Source organism: Anarhichas minor, unplaced genomic scaffold (assembly GCF_050575085.1).
Source record: "Anarhichas minor isolate MPS153535 unplaced genomic scaffold, ASM5057508v1 ptg000054l, whole genome shotgun sequence".
NCBI classification, from domain to species: domain Eukaryota; kingdom Metazoa; phylum Chordata; class Actinopteri; order Perciformes; family Anarhichadidae; genus Anarhichas; species Anarhichas minor.
Genome location: NW_027466500.1, coordinates 1,924,645 through 1,938,745, shown reverse-complemented (window position 1 = coordinate 1,938,745; position 14,101 = coordinate 1,924,645). Strand labels below are relative to the sequence as shown.

Here is a 14,101-nt window from a genome sequence, read left to right as displayed (position 1 = left end):
CTGCAGTCTGGATAAATATCTCTTGATTTCGGCCGCCCAGCTCCATAAAGCCGCAGAGGTCAAAGGCCCCGTTAGCACCCAGCAAGGCCACCCTGAGCCTCCAGTCCAGATTCCTGCTTGGATTAGTTCAGGTTGCCGGCTTCAGCAGCGAGAGAGCGCACCACAACGTGGTAGGAAAACACAGGCTACACTTCAGTCGTATCAGAACGCTCAGCAAGTCTTTGGACAAAGATATACTCGCGTCACTCTTACGATGGGGTGTATATTTTCATTCTGGTGAGTTTGAACCGACCGTATGTGTGAATGCGCTACAGTTACCTGATGGAAGCTATAAAGTGTCATCTTTGCCCCGTTCTCCTCCCACCACAGGTTGTTGCACCCACATTACAAAGAGTTTACCATGTTAAATGATCCTGGAATGATTGATATGGAAAACACTACTCCGCTCTTCAGCCAGTTAGAACCGGCTAAAACCATGTCGACTAGGAGATGGAACACACACACACACACACACACACACACACGCACACGCACACGCACACACACACACAATGGAGCTGCCGAGTGCAAGAGGCTCATCACATGATACAGCCTTGTTACATTAGATAACCACCAGAAGCGGCGTTGGTACGGGTGTGGTTGTCTTCATCGGCCAAGACGGAAATAAAAAAATACTGAATTGATTTACAGAACATATGATGGGTGACAGGTAGGTTTTTGTTCAGCATGCCCAGTGATTTAGAAAAAAATGTCAATGTTATGTTATGTTTGACAAAACTGTATCTAACACACGAGGAGCAACAGATTTATCAGAAAAGATTGAACTAACCAAAGATATGAAGCATGGCGTCTGTGCTGACGTACTCCACATAGTTGGCCTTAATGCAGAGTGAAATACACTTTCTGTATTTATTCATTATATACAGACACAAGTTAATATGTGGGAAGGTAGTGTACACACATTCAATGCGACTAAGTAGTGTGTGTACACTACTTAGTAGCATTTAGATTTGGCCAAAGCAGAAACACAAAAGCTTCTTACCTCCAAACAGTAACGTCCAGTCGTATCTGTCGTCTTTTACTGCACTACATAACTTTAATACCCCACCTTGAGTGGTTTTTAAAACAATTTAGTTTTGGTTTGCTCTTGAAGAAAATTAGTAATTTGAGTATTAATAGTTATTTTTCTAGATTTAGTTAAACACTAAAGAACAAGGGACTCAAAATCCCAAAACGCCAAAAGTACTGCTGGTCAGTCCCAAACTCTGGCTGCAGCCTTAAGCTCGTCAGCGAGGCTGACGGGAATGTCGTTACTCTTGCAAGTACACGGTCATTAACTAAAGTTTCAGACAAGAAGAATATCTGACCTGATGAAGGTGCTATAGATGAAATGTCAGGGGATCAAAGTTATTACAATTCATCCTCTGGGGACCATGAGTGTCTAAACCAAATTTTCATAATTCCCAAAAGATCAATGTCAACCTCATGGCTGCCCTGGGAGAAAAGCCAGGGGATTACTTATGCAATAAGAACTATGGCAGTCTATTATTTCAGGTCATAACGTATGGTAGTAAGACGACGATAAAACATGGACGTTTTGGAGTTTGGTGGGACCTCATGAAGGAAACATTCCAGTGAAGCTAAACACATTAAAAGATCAATCTAATTCAGAATCAGTGCACCTGTTAAGATCATAGAGAACAGGGTCATTTCAGCAGTTGTGAAGTCTACAAAGCTTGATTATCAATGTTTCACTCTTATGCTCACAAAACAAATAAGTAGCAAATGTGTTATCCATAGAACCGACAGGTACGAACAGAGGTCGTCATCTCAAGAGCTTTAATCATACATAGAAATTTAGTTCACCAGTACCATTCACTTAGAATGTTTTAGCAGAATGTATATTTAGTGTAAAGAGCATTATGTTTTTTTTTGTTTTTTCTTTTTCTGATGAGGAATATCCACATGGATGATAGAAGCTTTCAGAAATACACCACAGAGAGAGAGAGAGAGAGAGACAGAGACAGAGAGAGACAGAGAGAGAGAGACAGAGAGAGAGAGAGAGAGAGAGAGAGAACATGACTAAGTTGTAACACCTCAGACTACATTTTTAAACACCTCATAAGGCGACATTTATCTGTGGTTTATGTACCTGTGTCCATCCTTTATTTTCCTTTTCACTATAACTGAAGAGCAGCAGAGCCTGAAATGCTTTCAGAAACTAAATAACTGGCACGAGCTCGGTTTCATCAATGCCCTCTAATGGAGAAAGTCCAAGCGAGGTTTCTATGACGCCTCTCGTTAACCTAGTCGAAGCTGCGTTAAGCTCGGGGTCGGGGTGACTTGTTGACACTGTTGCAGAGAGACAAAAAGGGGGATGGGGGGGGGGGGGAGAGGGGCTGGAGTGGAGTACATTACTGCAATCGAGTGTCATATTATAGGCATTAAAAGAATCAACCACATCCATCAGTTCATCCACTTCTCTAGCCATACATCAATCAATACGTTGATTCAAACATCCAACCTATCGGAAAACACCACCATGAAACATACTTTATGTGCGGTTTGTGCTATCTCAGAAGCGCCACAACATCAATTTTCAACCAGCTAATGTCCCAGGCAAAGAAAACAAAAAAACATCATGTACAAGACGGACTGTGGAACAGATAATTGGCCTACAAATCCCCAGAAGTGATTATTTTTCAGTCCATCCATTCCTTTTAATAGTTGGGGTTGATTTGGCAGACGGCCGGCTTCACTGAGGGTGAGCCGCCAGTCTTGTTTCTTTTCCCCTCTAAGACATTTGAAGCTGCTTCTTTTGTGGAGTTGGTAAAGAGTAAGAAACTTGACTTCCGGAGCTGGTAATGATGGAAGCGGCTGTTTGCGGTAGCGTCGTGGCAATCAGCGGGCGCGCTCACGCTTAAAAGACAAGAGACGGCGTGGTACGTTAAGGCTGGGAGGGAGGCTGCTGTGCCGCGTGCTGCGACATAGCTGCCGGGGAGGACATGGACTGCACCATGGGCTGAGCTGGTGGGGGGAGCGGAGGCGGAGCCTGCTGGGCCCCTGAGTGTGTGTTGGGGGAGGGCGGGGGCGTTGGACGTTTGAATTTGTCAGGACTGGTGCTTCTTCGTGGCGAGGGCCTCTGTTTTGAGAAAGAGAAGAAATAAAGAAATTAATAAATAGGCCTCATCTTTTATAACGAACTAGTTTGATCAAAGATTAAAACAATAAAATACAAATATAAACATATAAACTACAGAGTAATAATTTATAATTGTAAAAGCAGTAATACTGACACCAGTGCAAAGTAGAAAAGCAATCAGAGTGCAACTAAAATAGAAACATTAGACTAAAAATCTAAAATGTATAAGGCGTAATACTAACACCAGGGCCCAATAGGAACTAAAATAGACAATTAATAACGTCATATTGAGAGGAATATTATCAATGATGATAAAAACTAATAAGCAGTTAGAGGCAAAGTGTAGTAGAGGCAGAGTAAAATGAATCTGACTGAGGTTCTGAGTTATTTCCTTGTTTAACTCCTGGGTGGTCTGAGTGGTGATGGCAGAGATGCGGACTGTACCATCCACACAGATCAAGAGAACATGAAGGGATGTAAAATACCACAGAGGGAGAACACAAGAGATGGGGGTTTACAACAGAACAGTGGGAAGAAAGGTTGAAGTATAGAAGGAAAGAACATCGTGCTGTATTGAAGAAGACTTGAAACTAGCGATTGAGACCATAAACATTTACAACTGAGGGAATAAATCAAGTGAGAAGTAGAGTCCCTTTCTCACGGACTTCCATACAGTCAAACTCATATTAGCAACCAGAGGAGCCGCCCCCTGCTGGTCAGGAGAGAGAATGCACGTTTATATCACCAAGTACGATATTGCATGATAGATACTCTGACACCGTTAAGACTGCGTAAATGGAAGAATTAGGATGGAACGAGTTCTTCCTCTCGGTCGTCTCCGTGCTTCACAGTAAAGACCCACAGTGATCAGCAGCTCATTTATATGCATCAACGCTCATACGGTGCTTTGCATTGACCGTTCATGGTTGAATGTGGGCGTGTAGAGGGCGGGATGTGAGGCTGTGCACATTTACAGGTAGATTTGGGATTTATAAAAGGAAATAGCTCACTGGCAGACGTATGCAAGGTTTTATAAATCTGAATATTTTTTTGGCGTACGTGCATTTCCTCCTTTGGACGTAGGCAAACAGTTAGTGTGGATCCTACGCACTGACCCCTGAACAGTACAGCTGTAAATAAATTGAATATTTAAACCAACAGACAGCCCTCAGACTAACAGCACAAGAGCTGGCTCCTTTAAGTGTTGTTGCATGCTGCGTTATATTTTGGGAGGCCAGTTATTGCTGCAGGCTCAAGGACCTCTAAACTAACAGCAATAGTTTAAGAAACATTACGAGTAAGATATGAATGAGATAATAAAGACGTACTTTAAGTCATGCTGACCTTAATTGACACAGTCGATGTTATTCATAACTGAAACTAAAACACATCGGTAGGCTGGGGGAACAAAGAATGTAACAAACTCAGATGAGGTGTGTTGATTCAGTTATTGCCGTGTTATTGAAAAGATAAATGCACAGCCGACTGGACCTTGACATTTATGGCGCTTTGATATGTTCTCCTTGGATCAATGTAAGAGGGATATTTTGAATGCCGTAGCAACAATATCTGTGTGATGGCCAAGCCAGTTTAAGATCTGCAAATCTTCACACCCATAAACTTTTCATTGGATTTCTTAACTTCCTGGAATAAATGTTTGAGCCCTGGGTTGCAAACTCCCGACATGTCGTTTAGGAGGCGTGGGTGGATGTTACTTACGGCTACGGCATGAGAGGAGCTCCCGTGGACGTGCAGGGCGGGGGTGTTGTAGTGGGAGATGGCCGCTCTGGACAGTGTAGCTGGAGGAGTGAAGCCAACTGTGTGGCTGCCATACGACAGACCTGTGACACAGACAGGAAGGCAGACACATAAAGAGAAAGTTGCACATACTGTATGTGCTTTCTTTGTATTGAACTATAAATACAACTCTTGGTTGCTGAGCCTGAAGTACTGCTCTGTCTCTACTTTACACCAGATATCAGGAGTGATAGGTGGTTTCTCTAGAGCGCTCTAGCACCTGCTCTCTGTTTTATCATTGTGTAAACATTTAGGCCGTAAACGGATATCCCTCTGAATCACACAGAGCAGGATTGTTGGCGACATGACATTCAGCTGCGACTGCTGTATGAGAGCGGGACAGAGCAGCGTCCAGTGAGCTACACCGACATGCAGGAACATGCACCAAGAGGATGGCCCGGCTACGTCAACAAAATAAAAGGAACAGCTAAGATAACGCCACACACAGAGGGAGAGAGACGTCTTTCTATTCTCAGGTAGACTTTACTCCATTATAGCTTTACATAGATGATAGTTGTTTTCTGCTTTATTAATGTTAAAGATATTAAATACAAGATTGTTGCTACACAACCACCTTCTCCTGTGAATCTTGATTAGATAAATGAATTTGGTAGTAAAGCATTTGTTATGCAAGCAGGATGACTTTTTATGATCCTGCTGATGTCCTCAGAAACAAAGGCAGCAGGTACCGTCAGTATTAAGGAAGCGAGCGAGCGGGTCATTCGATTGGACGGAGAATACGGCGCAAACATTATTATTTTACAGTCACCTGTAGAGAGAATGCATTTATGGTTTCACTGACCTTTAAAAGACTTAAACTTATCAATGATTGTTTGTTCCACATTTGACACGATAGATGATGGATTTCATTGTTAATCTTTGTTACAAAGATAAAGCTTGTTCTCAGGAAACAAGTTGTATTCATTTATATATTTATTTATCGATTTCCCCGACATCTTAGATGTACTTACCAGGAGAGATGGGCCGGCTGGAGCTGGGGGAGGGGCTGTAGGGGATGGGGCTCGACACAGTCCTCGCCCGCAAGCCCTGTGCAGACATCTCGTTGAAGTACCTGAGGGCGACATGACCGGTCAACGAACATACAATAGATGTCGATGTGAACCCTCTGTGTGTGCAGGAATGTGTTTTGATATCTTTGGTTCTTTTCTGAAATATAATCTTTTGTTATTCAAGGACCATACTGGTGCTTTTGTATGTTTCACGCCCTCTTGCCAGTGCTGGAGAAAGCTGCAAGTTGATTTCATCGTTTATGTACAAAGCCAGTTGTACGACCTTTCAGAAGGTTTATGCACATGTCATTTCAAGTACAACTTCATCGACATTATTCTGTTAATATGATTAGGATTGGAAAAAATATATAATGTACATTATAGCACCTTTTAGCTACAAAATGACAAAAAGGTACATAAAAAAAAAGCAGGAGCACAAACAACAAAAAAGCATCACAGACAAAAATAAAATGAACGCTGACATAACAAGCAATAAAGTGAGTGCAACACACAATCAAAAAAAAAAAAAAAAAAAAAAGATAACGATGAGATGATCTCATACGAACGGAGATGGAGCAGTGCGATTGTGACTGTGTGTGAAACCTGAAGAGCCATCACTACAAACTCATATTCAATGTCACAACGGACCGGGGAACCATCTGGGGATCCCTTGGGTGCCTGAGCTTTAAGGGGAACGGCTGCCAGTAGGAAAAGGGATCCCACATAAGAGTCCAAATACTCTGTTCGCTGATAGAGAGAAGGCAGTCTTTGGCTCAAATGGTCCCGATAGTTCGGCTCTTTTTCCAATTACATTAAGCAAACACAGATCTGGCAACGTAAAACCAGGCAACGGCTAATTATTTTGATGTCTCACTGTATCAATATTGGCGTCTTACGCAATCTTGGCGTCTGTGGCCTGAATGGAAACTGTGCGGCAGGATTTAGCAAGTGGCCAATGGAGCCAAATGCCTCTCCAGTACACAAACCACGCCAAGTCTCTCAACAACGTCACTTGATTTTCTAACACATGTGATTTTGGTATTGTGACCCGTTTGATAATTCTCTACCTCTCATCGTCCATCTCCAGACTGGATTCGCTCTCTGACAGTTGTCTGCACAGCGCCTCCCTGCGCTCCATCTCTCTCTGAAGCTTCCTCTGCAGCCGGATGTTCTCCTCCCGCATGTGTCGCTCCTCCTCGATGTACTGCGCTCGCTTCTCTGTGTCTGGGGGGGGAACACACACGCAGAACAAATTACATCAGTTGAGATGTTGTCAGGATCACATCCTCTCCACTAAACGTCAACATAAAGGACAACAGCATCCGTGCGTTTCATGTCAAAATTGCACAATAACCCAATTAAAAAGGCCATTGTCTAAAATCTGTGCAGAGATAATGAAATCCCCTTCAAAGAGCTTAAAAGGCAAACCACTTTGTTTTCAAAATTCTCCTTCACAAAATAAAGAGAGTGGGTCACTGAAGATTAGAGTTCCTGAAAAGGTGAGCAGCGTCATATTTACAGTAGCAGTACTGGCAGTTGACTCAGTGTCTCAGAAAGTAGAATAAAGGTTGGACAGACAGCGCCCTCTAGTGGCAGAAAGAAAGCATAGTCAGAATACTGCTGAGAGAAACCTCAAGGCATGTGATCAGACTTTTTAAGTCATTTCTCTAAGATATAATTGAGCTGAATCACCACTGCTGATTATCTGAACAACAAACAAGTGTTTGACAAAATAACTTTTGCTGATTCCACGAATAAAATTAAGTGACGGTAGGAGTTTACTGCAGCAGGTGTGGCTGACTAATAATTTAAAAAAAAGATACTGGCAGGAGATAGTAAAGCATTATTGTGTGTGTGTGTGTGTGTGTGTGTGTGTGTGTGTGTGTGTGTGTGTGTGTGTGTGTGTGTGTGTGCAAGTAGACGGTGCTACAGGGTTTCAGAGACCAAATCAAAAAATAACCCGAACAGATGGTTTTTATCACTTCACACAACAACAAAGCTTTAATCTGAACACCATCTATAGACTTTAGATTGATTTTCTTTTTCTATTTGAAAAAGGTATGGAAGTCTACTTTAAGAGTCTGGAATCATCTATACGGTTGGCTATCAATCACAGTCTCTTTATGGTCCAATTATCTTATCGGCGAGATAAAATACAGTTGTGACTGTTCTGAAAACTCCTTACTGGTGCATGAGTTTATAAAACAACATAGTATATTGTATGTTTTAGTCTATTCCCAAATAACGTTCGATTAACTGCCATTGCCAGATAAAAAGAAAATATTGCAACAGTCCTCAGAGGCGTCCTCAAATGCACCAAGGACACTTCTTAAATGGTACCCGCTTGCATTTCCATGCAGTATTAATGTATTATATATATATATATATATATATATATATATATATATATATATATATATAGTATACACTAGATCTGGACTGGGGGTCTAGCTTGCTGTGTTAGTGTCAGTCGGTCCTCATGTTGTATATTTAATAGACGGGCTTTTAGTGAAGGAAGGGGGGAAATGCTTTATGACTAACATTGACTTTCATAGATGCTTGTTGTGCATCACTGTGCATTCCCACTTCTTCGTATACGTTAAGTATCACCAGGTGTAATGTGACCGGTGAATAACAAGCAGGTAACAAAGATGTAAAGCATGTCAGACAACACCAGAGAGTATCCGGTTTCTTTCCGGTCTATGGAAAACAAGCCGTGTCTGGGTGTTGGGTGAGTTTGCCCCTCATACTGTAGCTCATCAGAGGATCCGTTTTACTAATCACATCCTTAATCAACACTTGAAGGCACATCTGCCCCCACTGAGCCCACACTCCCTTTAGATCGTGTGACAAGTTGAGAGGCCACTTACGTTGCAGCTCGGTGGTGCGCAAGCTTTTCTTCAGCCTCTCCACCTCGCTCTTCAGGAAACGGATATGCCGCATCATGTTCTCTGGCGAGTCTATCTCCATTGAAACATCTCTTGGGGAGGGAGGAGCTGAGACCGGCTGGTCCAACTTCTCTTGAAGGATTCTAGTTCGGAAAAACAAAAGAAAGAACATCGTTACTAAAATGTATCAACAGAGATGATGGGCAGATAATTACATACAAAATCTGGCCTTTCAGGAGGAAATCAATCAGCCTACAGTTAGCGGATTATTGGTCATTTTACTTTGAAGTGAAGCTGAGAAACTTTCTGTTTTTGATGACAAGCAGGCATTTTGTGCGTCTGTCAGACAAAAAAAGATCGCAAAAAACATTTATTAAAAATATCATTGTGTGTTTCACCATGTTCAAAAAAACAAGGCGCTATTAATGAACTGCTACATTTTATATTACGCTTACAAATATATCAAGAGCAAACAAAATAAGCAATACACTCCAATCACTGTATTAAAACCTGTTAAATGTGAGGTGATGGCACAATTAAAAGGTTTAGTAATTACAGTGTAATATAAGTAGTTTTACACATATACGTCACAGCTAACCCATCAGGTTTCATACTTTTCACTTGGTGCTGAAACTACGTCTACATGTATAGATTAGTTGATGAACAGAGGATCCACAAGATGTTGCTGAAAACAAGCTTTGAATCCAGGCGGATGTTTAAATGTCCATCGTGGTGGACATATGATATGATCATTCCGCACCTTTTCTCGGCCTCCAGTTTGTCCATCCGTTTCCACAGTCTGTTGACCAGGGCTTCTTGTTCCTGCTCTAATGTGTTCTCAAGATCGATCTTCTCCCGCCTCAACTGGAAAACAAAAGGAAGCGCGACGTTCAGAGGTAGAAAAAAACTTGACGTTGAAAAGAATCCACAAAACTGCACACAACGACACTGTAATGCGAAACCCAAGGTCTCTGTGAAAGATAAGCTTCTCTTTCACAGAGCTACAGTCTCTATGCTCCTAAAGCTATTAGTGTTTGTGTGGTGAGGTTAAGTGACATTCTTGGTAAACATTAGTTTAACTAAATGTACAGTAACATCAAGCATCACTCTGACATATACATTCATGAGTGAGCAGCAACAACAATGCATCTCTAGAAAGATCCTGTCATCACAACATGGAAACACATGCCTTGGCTTCAGCACACACAGGTTTCACTCACAGACCAAAATGTTCTTTCCAGCTAAAATTCTGTGGGACGAATTAAGGATGGTGAACTGTTGGTGTCTCACAACACCACAACTGGACAGACATGTTCAGGGATGTAATGAAACGTTCTTGATCTGGCCCAATTAGCATACCTGTTCCAGGGTTAGCTGCTTTGAGATGGTTTCATTCTCCATCTTTTTGATCTTTTTCATGAGCTTGTTGACCTGGAACTCCTGCTCTTGCTCCAAGTGCTGCTCCAACTCGGCCTTCTCATGCTGGAGCTAAGGATGGAAAAAAAAAGGGAAAGACGGCGGATGAACAGAGGAAAAGAAGAGGAGGCGGATGAAAGGAGAGAGAGAGATGAGAAAGAAGGAGAGAGGAGAAACGGCACAAGAGGCGCACGGTGAGTCACGTAAAAACTATTCAATGACCACAGTGAACCGACACAGGTCATCACATTTAGCTTACACATTCAGAGTTTAGCAAAACAGGAAGCCAATGTTACCATTCTATCAGATGCACGGTGAAACTTCCCAGAGGAGTAAACGGCATAAAATAATGATTTGGCAAAAGAAAGTAACCGCCGTTGGCAGTCCACCAATACAAAGACAGGGTGCGGCTCAGCACTGATTCAAACTGGGATGGCTGTGTGATGAATTATATAAGCGATTACTCAGTACAGGGAATAGGATGCAAATCCATTCATAGGAAAAGACCGGAGAGGGCAACATAACCATTTCCATCATGCTACTAACAGAAACAGAAACAAAGCAGGGCAGTTTGTATAAACCAACAATGGCTGCATTCATACGGAGTCGAGTCCTGGCTGAAACAACAAGCCACCAAGTTTTGCCACACCCAGTGCGGTCATTTTTCTTCCAATTAACACACCAACAATGTCAGGTATTGTTTTGATAATTTGTCTCCATTTAGCCAAAAACAACTGCCAGCTACAACAGGCTTCCACCCAACTGTGCTGTGCTGTGAGTGGCAACTACGCCCGAGTCTGTTAGTTTCAGTCTATGGACACCGAGCAGAGATATTTTATCTCACTTGGGTTCTTCTGTTCGTTTGTAAATAATACATGAATGGTGGCACTGTGCTCATGTGTGCATAATGTACATAATAGTGCCTCTAAAAGGACAGATCTAAATTGGCACATTGCAGGATTTAAGAAAGGGGGACACAGTATCGCTCATAAACTGTGCTGACAGGACATCAAATACCTGCTGATGTACTTGTATCATTTGGCTGCTCTAGTTTAGACAACTAAAGTAAAAAGTCCATCATGAAAAGTAACGGTGGGGAAAACACAAGTCAGAAAAAAAACATGTTTTCAAAAGTGCTTCTGCACCGGAGCATTTTACGCCCTATAAAATAAACAACCACATTTGCTCAACTCTCCCTCAGTCGTCACAAGAATATAACATTTTAGTTTATAGAATATATACATGTGTACAGACACACAGACTTTGGGCCATTTGTCAGCACCAAGTCGACGGACAGAGACAGGTCTGTTTCATTTCATGTTGAGTGAGAAGCAAAAACCCAAACAAGTCCATCTGTATGACCTTAAACAGGGGCTGCCGAGGCATTTCATGTATCCCCTTTCCAGACTCCCACTTCTTTGCAAATCAACAAACCATTAGTCAGCCTACAGCCAGCCATTGAAAGTGTGAGCGCATGCGTGTACGTGCTGTGCCACTCTGCAGTTGGGAAACTAAGATGTGGAAAACAGACAACCAAATAACCGGCATAAAGGGAGGCAAGTCATTTGAGAGTAATTTAGAATAGCTAGCAGCCACAGTGAAGTCATCTTGAGCCTTTCCAGGCTTCAGGAAAGTACCAATACATTTGATGGTAATGCAATAGCTGCTGTGCACTCATACTTGAGGTTGGGTGCATAGACACCCAACCCTGTAAGCTCAAGCTGTACACGACAACAATACTGCAGCCATTTGCATTATCTGTACATCAACCAGGGTGAAAAATCTAACTGATGTTATTCACCATGGTGCCTGGTACAAACAACTTCAACCAGCGTATACCCCCCCCCCCCCATCACTCACATTCATGAGTTTCCTTGACAGTTCATTGGTGAGAAATTCCTCCTCCTTCTCATAGTTGACTGCCAAAGTCTCCTTCTCCTTCTGGAGGGCCTGGATCTTCTTGAACAAGGTGTTGCTGATAAATTCCTCCTCTTGCTCCGCTCTTGCTTGCTGCAGGACAGAAACAAATGAGAGACAGTGGCAACATCAGTGACGTACACTCTTCTGAGATCGGGCACACCACATTTTTATCCTGATTAAATTGACCAGCGACCACTAACCGTGCTGCAAACGTACGCACCAATCAAACTAAATCTACTGCAGTGAAATCTCCCAGCCAAAGAGGAAGCAGAGATTTCCCCTAATGACTCAATGGGTGTTGCAGTACTGACAGTGAGGGGAAGAGTGAAACACTGAGGAAACGTGTGGGACAGCTACAACGGCTAGCATTACAGTGTGATGATACGTCTGTCCTTGTTGGTACCAGTCTCATATCATCCATCCCCGTTCTCCACCGACCTCAACGCTAAAATACTGTTTTGCAAGCCGGTAGAATTTGTCAGTTGTTGAAGAACAATGAGGGGGACAACAGAAAGCAAACTGCTATCTGAGCCTCACACGTTTACAGAGGGTGCACTGTGGCTGACTTGTCAACATATGAGACTGGCATTTAGCTAGCCCGCTAAGTTTGGCCTACATACTTCCCCATCTATCCAACAGATCGGTTACACATTTTATGAAGCTGTGACTGATAAACCATGACGCATAGGTCCATGCCAATGCTGCGAGGCTATTCATTTCCCCCCAGTTACCGTATCCTCGTCCTGGCATAACGTGGTGACAATGTCTAGCAGTGAGTTATCAGATGACCAAATTGCTAACATCCGTTGGTAACTTGCATCGTGAGGTGCCCACCTCATTTTGCCGCAGTTCAACGTAACGCTACCCGTTGAGCTAACGTTAGCAAATAATTAGCAACCAAAACAAAACAAATCAAACTAGCTGGCTGTAGCTGTCCAACCACCTAGCAACGTTAGCCCCACTGGCTACATTAGCAACATACCAAACTAGCGTTAGCTAATGTCAGTTGAGCTAGCAAAATACCAGAGTGTTGTGATAAAATACAGATAACATGTCCACGTAACACTTCAAATATGCCAACACTGGCTATTTAACGGTAATCAAACAGCATTAGCTATCGCCAACTTGCTGACAAATGTAATATAATAAGTGGTTAGCATGTAGCTAAGCTAGCTAACGTTACTCACAATGGTGACGCTAGCTTTGCGGAGGTCCCGATTCTCCTCCTGCAGGGCTTTGCACTTGAGTTTGAACGTCTCCAGCTCAATTTTAAGAACTTTATTCTCTTGCTGTAAGGAGGCCAGGCGGTTCGTCAGTTCCTCCAGGCGAAACTGTGAAATGACTACGCTCGGTTTCCCCGAATTTGAAGCGGAGGCGGACATCGGGGTGGCCGAGCTGCTGCCCGCTCCGTCGGTGTCGCTCTCGCTTGCGCTGTCGGCCATGGTTGTGCGACAGTGTGGAGTGTGTGTGGGGAGGAGGACGGAGGCAAGCTGCAGCGTTTGTGGAGCGCAGACAGCAGAATGGTACACCGTGTGACCTTGCGCTCGCTTGTCGGCATAGCGCCACCACCAGGATGTCTCCAGTACCGCGCGATGCATCCACGACACATGACACTGGAACCTTTAATGCATTTTGAGCTGAACGACAAGAGCATTTAACTGTGCCCTGTCTTGTCTACTCGTTTAATTTAAAAGGTGGTTATTCCTAAATGCATTTGTGTTTATTCAAAGCGCCACAAAGAGGTGAAAATATGGGACTGATCATACTGTGGGAAGATTTGCTATGTAGAATAAATAATCAGTAAGTGGAAGAGCATTTCTCTACTGTGTTCCACCTCTAAGAAAAGACTAGACAGTACCACTAGTATAAATATTTTCTTGTCCTTTAGTAACAACAAATTATACATCATCTGCATAAAACATACATTT

At 42.8% G+C, this 14,101-nt stretch overlaps 1 protein-coding gene across 1 annotated transcript; it reads right to left on the bottom strand.

The window, feature by feature from the left end:
- Positions 1 to 890: 890 nt before the first annotated feature.
- LOC142931748 (coiled-coil domain-containing protein 6-like) lies at positions 891 to 13,659 on the bottom strand. Its single transcript, XM_076075822.1, has 9 exons — positions 13,361 to 13,659; positions 12,114 to 12,263; positions 10,197 to 10,325; positions 9,598 to 9,701; positions 8,820 to 8,980; positions 7,017 to 7,173; positions 5,911 to 6,011; positions 4,862 to 4,983; positions 891 to 3,142 (listed from the first exon to the last, which is right to left on the bottom strand). Exons 1-9 carry the CDS (start codon positions 13,613 to 13,615, stop codon positions 2,948 to 2,950), a joined length of 1,374 nt encoding a protein of 457 aa, XP_075931937.1. The 5' UTR covers positions 13,616 to 13,659; the 3' UTR covers positions 891 to 2,947.
- Positions 13,660 to 14,101: the final 442 nt, after the last annotated feature.